General features: G+C 38.1%; 1 protein-coding gene across 1 annotated transcript; it reads right to left on the bottom strand.

Annotated features, from left to right (window-relative positions):
* Window positions 1-238: 238 nt before the first annotated feature.
* Window positions 239-7,599, bottom strand: LOC140795149 (uncharacterized). The gene is made up of 12 exons (XM_073147552.1): window positions 6,930-7,599; window positions 6,003-6,205; window positions 5,680-5,877; window positions 5,102-5,173; window positions 4,675-4,770; window positions 3,988-4,067; window positions 3,817-3,892; window positions 3,472-3,682; window positions 2,807-3,003; window positions 1,987-2,092; window positions 1,370-1,459; window positions 239-1,209 (listed from the first exon to the last, which is right to left on the bottom strand). The coding sequence occupies exons 1-12, from the start codon at window positions 7,462-7,464 to the stop codon at window positions 476-478; spliced, it is 2,598 nt and encodes an 865-aa protein (XP_073003653.1). The 5' UTR covers window positions 7,465-7,599; the 3' UTR covers window positions 239-475.
* Window positions 7,600-9,521: the final 1,922 nt, after the last annotated feature.

The following is a 9,521-nucleotide window of genomic DNA, read 5'->3' as shown; positions in this document are numbered from 1 at the left end:
GGATGAGTTCTTGGTTCTAAGTATTTAGAATCACTACTGATGTTGTCAGCCAAAAATATTTCTTTAGTAACTTGAATTCGAAATTTATATTACTCGTATAAGATAGTAACCTGGGTGGCTCCTGCTATTTGATATCTTGAGCGAATCTTCAAACCATGGTAGGAATTATGCTATGCATTCGGTGACACCGATATTATCAAATTTCTCCCTCTTCTCCGGTGTAAATTCTGACCATTACTTGATATAAACTCCACTTCTATTATTGCTATAACAATTAAGCAAATCAACAAATCCAATTGTTTTGTTTTTGTTTTGAGAGCTATTACACTAATGATACTCCTCTGAATCCCATAAAGAGCTGATCACACCTTTTGAGCATCTCATTGACAGTACTTCTCGCAATCAATGATCTACAAAAGGCAATAGAAGTATTTGATCTGCAAATCTATGATGGACTTGAGATCTGTGTTATGCCTCAAGCCCCAATGTTGAAGTATGCAGTATATGATTCATCCCTCAAGCTCATCAGTGGCTCAAGCAAGAAATTCCTTCTCATGCCCCTTGCCATGAAACTAATAGGATTATATTGCCTCAATCCGGTTAACTTGTTGAAACTCACAGCTTGTCGGAATGATGTCTCATCTGATGTTGAATCACTTTCGCATTCAATTTGGATCTTTTGGCCAGCAGAATAATTCACTCCTGCAGACACGAAACATCCCGATCGACTCCCTAACTCTAGTGAAACTGTGTTTGGCTTTCCATTCAATCCAGCAACCAGCCGGAACAAAAAATCTCCATCTTTGGCTGTGGAGACGACAAGGGAATTATTAATCACCATCTCAGGAAGATCAAATGGTTCGATCATGACGTCGCCTCCATTTGTAATTCTACGGGCCTGGGCATGTCGGTACTTGGAATCCTGGGAAAAGACTCTGAATGTTGCGTGAATGGCGGAATCAGTTCCAACATCAGGCCAGTTCTCCATTTTAAGAGAACCATTTGAGTTGGAAAGGAAAAGAGTCTGGTTGTTGGATTCCTGAGTAAAAGAGACCAGCTGAGAATTGTATGAAGATGGGATTGCAGTGATCCAGTCTGAGATGGCATCGAAGTCCCCGCCTTTCATGTCCCAGTCCCCGGTTGTCAAACCTACGAGAAGGTAAGGCCCAAATAGGATTGCCTGGATTGATGCATAGTCTGGACGATCATCTGCAGCAGTAAGAGAACAATTATTATTCTGTCATCTGTGACGAGTTCAATGTAAGTCTAAACGAATTTATGGAATTCTGAAGCAGCTCATTGATGTAATCTGGCTATTACTCCTTCCACTCGAACAGAACAGCAATGGAACAATTTAATGCTGACTAACCTTTTATGGCCTCGGTCCTTAACATGATAGGAAATTTGAGTACCAAGTTGTCATCTGAACTCCACTTTTTGGTGACTGAGAGGAAACTCCCTGGCAAAAGAAAAAGAGGGGGGAAAATATGTAATTTTAATATGACCAGCAGTAGTGAAAAACAAGAATCATCGATAAGCATTAGATATCATTCGCTTTATTATTTTCATACTTATGGATGCAGGTACGGAGACTTGGGAAAGATGGAATATTGTCCCCTTACTAAATAATCTGGCTTACAATTCTGAATCATTTTAGTTATACATTCTTGAATTTTCAGAATTCAATGGATTGCGGATTTTCAATTAATCTACAAGCCATTCATCTGCCACATATCATAAGACACATACACATGAATTTTCTTTTCTGGTATTCTTAATTTGCTCTTGTTTTTCTTAATCATTCTTTTTTCAGAAAAGCTACTAAGTGACATAAGAATTCTTCTGACTTCCCAGTTTTATCAGAAAAACTAGAACTTCGGTTTTCTCAAAGCATAGATTAAGTATGAAAAAGTATGGCATGAAATTTGTTCTAGAAAAGCAAATATAGGTTAATGAAAAAACTAAAAAAGAAACTCAGTAATTTACCTGGATATGGTAGTTCTAAATTTTGAGCATTTAATGCTGCTTTCGCACCATTTAAAGATGTCCAAGATGGTATCCTCACATTCAATGTTGAAGATTGATCAATCAACTGCATACAAGGAAGACAACATAAGAAATTAGCTCTCCAGAAATTGTACTAGATAAGATACTCATATATATTTTCTTTAACTTTTTCATTTCTTCGACTCCTGTAATGAAGAAGCTGCACAGTACCATAATTAACAAAATGCAGATTAAGGATTGTTGTGCTGCTGGCAAAGGTTATGACAACAAGTGGCCCAGCATGAATCCAGTGGTGTGACATTTTACCAACTCCGTCATTGGAGAGGACACAATTGTTTCAACCAAAAAGAAAAAAAAAAGAAACATTTTAACCTTTAATATCTAACCAACAAAGACTAGCTATCTTAGAACAAAATGAGCCTTCTCTCCTTCCATCACCATTCTCCAATGATGAAGCCTCCTTTTGCCCATGGCAACATTAACGGCCTCCATTCCCCTCCCTTGCTGGCACCACCTCAGAAAAGGCTAATATTGGGAATGTTACCAAGGCATCCTCCAAGTATTCATACTGCCCACTTGACGGCATATTATGTGGAAGTGTCTGTGCCACTCGGCACATTAATCTATGAATTTAGGAGCTTCACCATCCAATGCAATATTAAGCATTTGCAATAAATGTAGTTATGGAGGCCCACAGTAAAAGATGTTTAACTTCAACGCACATAATCATAGTGCATAAGGGTGAAGAAGTCTCAACTTTTAAATTACTTGTCAGATAATAAGATCTATCGAAGAATACCTGATTTGCGGAGAAATTCACTGAAACTTGAAGATAAGGGTTCCATGAGCTAACAGGCTGTAAAATTTGAGTGAGCGAAATGCCTCCAGTTTTCCAAGAAAAAGTGCTTGGTATGAATTGTATGACGTAAAGTCCAGGACTATTTCCCTTCTCCTCAAAGTAAATAGAATCTCCTAACTTTGAGAATGATTCAATTCCTGCAAAAGAGAAGGTTTGAAGGTAGCATGAGGTCATGCCATCCAGTGCACAAGGATAACATGAATGTATTATAGGAGTGCATTTCAATATAAGTAGTAACAGCCTGCCAGTAACGGAGTGATGGTTAGCCAATTGTAGTGGGTCATCAAACAACACCTAATTTAAGGGCATATGTCTTTACAGAAAAAAAAAAAAAAAAAACTTCCATGAGCTGCAAAATAAGACAACAGCTCAAAGTCTCTCAGGATACACAGAACAAATTTTAGTTCTTTAGAAAAATATATTTCCAGGCCAGATAAGAAGTAATTATATGTTCAGTAAGAACATTTCAGAGTTCCAGCACTGAAAAGAAATGCCACCAGAGTATATGGAAAGTCAGACACTCACAGGAAAAAATAGATAAAAAGGAATTGGTATAATTAAGGATGTCCATATAAGAAGAAAGGATCCATGAAAAGTTAGATTACCTGTCCCGTAACAACACCAAAATGAGTTGAACTTTGTTCCCCAGCCATGATAGCTTCGTGCCTTTGACTGCCCGGGGCCCTGAGGAAGCATGTAGATCATTATTCCAGGTTCCCTTCCTCTTTGAATGCTTAGAACACCATTTATCAGTGCTCTCTCATAATAATCAGCGTATGCCATCTCCTTGGTCCATCTAAACAAGTTGCGAGAAACCTATGGAGAAATGGTAGATATAGTTAAGAACCACAAGATGGAAATCAAATGGATCCACAGTTGCAGCTACAGACAAGTCAAGATTGTTATTATGGTTTCTGTGTGAGATGGACTATTGTATATATGAAACTCACCTTAAGCATGTTGTATGTAGTGCAAGATTCTTCATTCTCTGTGCTTAGTGTATCAGCTAAGCGTTTTGGATCAGACCTTCATTGGGAACATGATGCATTTTATCTCATTTACAAAACCAGGAAGAAATGTAAGTTCAAGAATCTAGCTCTGGAAATCAGTCAATTATGTACCAAAATTCGCTGACAGAGGTTCCTCCTGTTGCATAGCTATGAGAAGAATTCACAATATCCATAAAAAATGTACCAATTTCCTGCGAAACCAATTAGGTTATTGTCACATTCATTGAGTTTCAAAAAGTCATCAGTAAACCTCATACATAAAGATCCTAAAAAGAATCATTAATGAAAAGATTCAGATATCAACATATAAACCATCTTCTTTATATTTCATGTTGTGGGATCAATGCAATAGAGCACGTTCTGTTATGTAATTTATCTTATTCCACGTGGTTATTTTCTGTTGGAAAAAATACAATAAATATTGTGAGATCGTAATGCTTGGAAAAGTACAATATACCAAGTCAAATCTAAGACATTATATACAGTGCTTGTCTTGCAGAACTCATATTTTTGAATAGAAATAATCTTTCTGACTGCACATACAAATAAACCACCACAACTTTATGAATAGAAAGGAAAGCACACATCAAACTTCAAGGTTCTCATCAATTCTAGTCTGGAGTTAACATTGAAAAAAACCAGTACATAGCACCACCTTAGGGAAGAAAATGTTATAAATTCTTTTGCATTACTTCAAGTAACTCCTTATTTGACATTTTCAAATGAGGCTTTGAATAGTTAGTAAAAACATCTGCAGGAAGTCAAAGATGAGGAGCAAGTATCTTCCCATAAGTTTACCTTGTAAAGAGGATCACCAGTAATCTCATACCGCATCTGCGCTCCAATAACTACTGGGATATGTGTGTTGGCGTGAAAACCAGAAATACTGTCAGCCTGAAATCAACATCATGTAAAAAAACAATATACAGAGAGCACCTATTAGCATGAAGCTACCTATCCGATTTATCATTTATAAAAAAGATAAGTCCTCAGGAAACCCATATAAGGATATCAGATATCCTGGATCACAGAATATTTGTCTCCACTCTTTAAGGTACACATTGGCCTAAAAATGGTTCAAGGCTTCCTTGTCAAAATCATAAGCTTTAGTAAGTAACATCTACCAATCTTCCATCAATAAAGCAAGAATGTCCCTCAGAACTGTCAATATTGAACAGTAGTAGTGGTGCCTAAAGTAATAATTGCGAGAAGAAATGATACTGACCTGCACAGCAAGCAATCCTAGAAAGCATGGTTTATCAAAAAGATGAGCCAATACTAAATGCTTCTGATCATTCTGCAAGAAGTCAGCATAGAATTAGGATTGAGAACTTCTAGCAGAATGTACTAGCCAATAAGTTTAAGCAGAAAATGCCAGAGAGAAGTTGAGCCACTAGAGTACTAGGAACCCTGGGTAAGATCAAATAGTCTGCAAGCAGGTATACATTTTTCATCCTCAAGGCATAAGATGAAATGTTCAGCAAAGGACAGTAGTTCAGCAACACTGTTATCAAAATGCTTCACATGACAAGCTCATGCAATAGATTTACCAACTAAAAGAATATAAGATCAAAATCGACTTCAAAGAGTCACTCCTTTTATTGGACATGCTAAGGCACCTAATAGAACTCACTGTAATACATTTTATGTAAACAAAAGAAAAACACCATCCTGTTCATTTCATTTTTTTTTTGCTTATCATTATACCGTATGTCCAAAATGCTGCTTCGCAGGAAAAAAAGAAGAAGAAGAAAGTATATTGGTTAACTAGATAGAATTGTGGTATTAGATGAAAGATTTTACCGTAATGCTATACAGCTTATAAAGAACATCATTCATTCCGCCAGTCTCTTCATTGAGGGACTTCCAGTGTCTCTCTATACTGTACTTCTGTATGACATTCTTCACACGATTACCGAAGTATTCGGCCATCCAAACCAACATTTCCAAAGCTTTGCTGTTACCAGCCAATGAATACTGATCAAGAAGGCCTGCCATTATCTGTTAAAAGAGCATGATGATGAATCAGTCAAAGGATGAACTCTGCATCATACAGAAAAAGGTTCTTTGACATTCAGGCGTGATGGAAGGTACTCTTAGAAATATTTAGTATGTAAGGAGATTACCTTGTGTATGGTGTAATATGGTGCCCAAACACTCTTAATAGCTTCAAAGCGGTCAAAAAGTTCAGGTGGAAAACCAGAAAGATACCCTGTTCCTATTGCTTTTTGGCACGCATAAAGTACATCAACCACTGATGACATCTTCTCATTAAGGGTATTATTGTGCGTACTAGCCCACATTTGTGCACTTGAGCTCAAGTAATGGCCTAGAAAAGTAAGCACATGTATCAGTACGGTTTGAACAACACAGATACCATACTAGAAGTACTTGAGAAGGGCGAAACCACAATAGTGCCACCTAGACACCAATCACAGACAAAAGATTCAGAAAGAATGATGGTAGAAGAAGGCCAACTAACTCAATTAGGACAGTTAAAATAGATGAATTTATGCTGTATCATTCCATTATTTATTTGCCACATGATTTTGTTGACTATTTCATAGAATTTACTTTTCACATTTCTTACGCAACAAAACCGATGACAAGCTGAATGATGGGTGAGATTAGTGTCCAATGATCTACTTCAACATCCAAAGACCACACCTTGAACAGGGGAAACATAAATGAGGCATGTTCTCATGCAAAAAAATAAAGAAACATTGAGATCTTCTTTCTTCCCATTCCCAAAATGGCATGCGAAGAGTACAAATTCTCAGAATAACGAGACACAGAGCTTAATAATAATCATGTAATCGAACGAATAAGCTACTCAGACCATTACATACTGGAAATGAAGAAAAAGAAGAAGCAGAGGGATACAACTTTTTATTGCTCAAAGATAGCCCACTGCATCAACAATAAAGTTGAGATACTGAAACCAGACAATGTTAATACTCCAACCAGTGGTAGGAAGATCATAATTTTGGCATTGAGATAAACTATACAACAATTACAGTATGCAGTCTATAGAAAGTCAGTAAGATACTAACCCACAAAATGGCCCCTAAGCTCGACGTCTGGCCCCTCCCATCCTCCATATGGTTGACTAGGCGCTGGTAGACCAGCCTGATTCCGAAAATTCCAGACAAGCCGATCTGAATCCAACAGTAACAAGTAGTCCAAATTCGTCTGCTGTGCTTGCCCGTACATAGAATCTGGATCAAGGCGGACGTCATGGAGTGATACTTCCGAGAGGAAATTCCCTCCTTGTTGCCGTACATCAACACCACTCGAACCTTTCAATCTCCTATAGAGCATCAACCAATCAAACTCCTCAAGAGGAGTCTCCATGTTCAGAAGTTTTCGGGGTCGCAAATCCATCCATGCAGATTCATCACTCGGAGTCAAGTGGTAATGCGAGAGCATTTCCGCCTTCCAAGCTTCGTCTGTTGTTGTCATGAGCTTCTCGCGCACAGTATGCGAGGATAACTGCGTAGGAATGTTTGTGCATTCCTTTGCAGAGATAGTGGAGCAGAGTATAGATATAAGAACAACAAAACCAGATAATAACAATCTGGAAGTCATTTCTCTTTTCTTTTCTCTTTCAATTTAAGGAAGTAGATAATATGGGAACTCTCACAAATGCATCAAAGTGGAACAAATATGCCAACTGTTCTGGGAGATCAGAGAAGCTACCATTTGTACTCAAAGGAGATTAGAGATAGGAAGAGGCAAGTTCCAATAACATGAAAAGACCCCAACTTTTTCGCTCCAAAGTCCTACAGTACAGGATTCAAATTGGTAGCACAACTTTCTATATATCAAACAAGGGAGCAAGAATTATCCAAATCCACTCGAACCCTGCAACAGAGAGAAGATCTCAACTTTATCGCTTTAAGCTCACGTACGAAAGAAGCCCAACAAGGAAATGACAGAATTCGAGCAGAAAATTATCGAAAATGTAAGTAGAAGAGAAGAAGAACCCAAAAGATAAAGAGCACCATAGAGACTAAAAAAAAAGATCCCACCTTCACCGCATAAGACGACACATCCTAATACCAGACAGTGACCCTTGCAAGAAATCCACGCCAAAGGGGATAAATTGGGAGTTGGGTTTTGTTTCGTACAGCACCCACGAAACTAAAATGGGTCGGTAGTAAGTTTAGTAACTCCCGTGAACGCAAGAGGAGAGAGAATAAAGAAATAAAAAATAGAACTTTTAGGGGAAGACGTATGATTCAAAGGAAAAGCGATGAAGGTGGAAGCAAAACAAGAAGACCTCACGGGCTGCAGAGGCTTCGTCAATGGATTTCGAGCCACTGTTCCCTTCCCCTGGCCCCATTTCCAATCTGGTCGGCAATCTCGATCGCGACGCGTGCGTAGCGTCATTAGATCAAAGAAGCAAATCGGTTGCGTTACGTCGGGGGCAATCGATCGATTTGAGGTTTTGGAGGATAAAAACTTATCGAGTTGTTGGGAATGGTGGTTTGATTGGGTTTTTATCTTATCCGACATTTTTGGAAGGTCTCTACAATGACACACCATCTCCTTTCCCCTCGGGGAAACTTACATTTCCACCCTCGGGTTTATTTATCGACGGAAATTTATCAAAATCTCATTACAATAATATTTTATTGAATGATAACTATCCATAGTAGAGTGTAGTGTAAATAATAATGAGAACAAAACACAGGGTGTTTTTAGTAAATTTTTCTTAATTTTATTTATGAAAAATGGAATATAAGAGAGAGTTACAAATTCACACTTTTCACCCCTAATTTAACCAAATTTATACAACAACTTCTACAGCTACTTGAGAGAGGCTATTATTGATGGCAAGGAAATGAATTCCCCACCGCTGAGTCATACTATTTAGTAGCTATGAGCTGTTCCACTATATAAGTTCATATGCTGCATTGTTAGGTTGGTTGGTTGCTTGCTTGTTTTATTCAAGCCATGATAGTGACATTACTTCTTTTTCTTTTTTTCTTTTTTTTTTCTTCAAATTTTGGTGCATATATATATGTTGGGTTGTTGAGATCCCAGAAGGAAAATGTAATTCTAGAATAACTAGATATGAATCTTGGCTTAGCCTTGGAATTTGTAGCTGCCAATGCAAGATTGGCATTTTGAGTCTCTAGCATTTGACTAATAACTCAATACTTCTGCCTGAAAGCAAAGTTTGGAGGAGGTGACAAATGGGTTTATTATAGGTAGGATTATGGGCACCAAGAAATTAACTCTTGATCATCAATTGGTTTACCCGCAGCAACTAGTTGATAACTTAGCACATCCAAGATAACCTAACTGAGCGAAAACAAAGGCAGTGTTATAAAGAAGCTTCTTCAAGAGTGCTGTTAGGGAATGAATGGCTCAGAAGAACCATCCATTAACGACTCCTAATAAGTCAGTCATGACTCCTGAGCATGCTCAAGTTTTACTCGTGTCCGCATGTTTTCTTGTCCAGCTCTGACGAATGACCTCTGAGGTCGTGTAGCTTATAGAACAGAGTGCTTCGGTTTAGACCACCTTCTGGCCGACGGCAGTGGCTAGGTTGACCCATCGGCATGCTCTTGTTTGGGTTAATTTGATTGTCATGTTCTCTCATTGTCATCTATTTAGAGCTCGATAACCTTCTCCAA

The sequence above is a fragment of the Typha latifolia genome, chromosome 9 (genome assembly GCF_019914945.1).
Source record: "Typha latifolia isolate L0001 chromosome 9, TyphaL0001v2, whole genome shotgun sequence".
NCBI classification, from domain to species: domain Eukaryota; kingdom Viridiplantae; phylum Streptophyta; class Magnoliopsida; order Poales; family Typhaceae; genus Typha; species Typha latifolia.
The sequence above is the reverse complement of the archived record's forward strand: the minus strand, read 5'-3'. Positions and strand labels throughout refer to the sequence as shown.

Bases quoted from the DNA above. Each gene is read 5' to 3' on its own strand.
- LOC140795149 (XM_073147552.1), bottom strand. From the start codon at position 7,464: ATGACTTCCAGATTGTTATTATCTGGTTTTGTTGTTCTTATATCTATA. The intron at 5,174-5,679 runs GTAAAATCTTTC...GACTTCTTGCAG, and splicing joins ATAAGCTGTATAGCATTACG to AATGATCAGAAGCATTTAGT. The intron at 3,893-3,987 runs GTACATAATTGA...TTCCCAATGAAG, and splicing joins ACCTCTGTCAGCGAATTTTG to GTCTGATCCAAAACGCTTAG.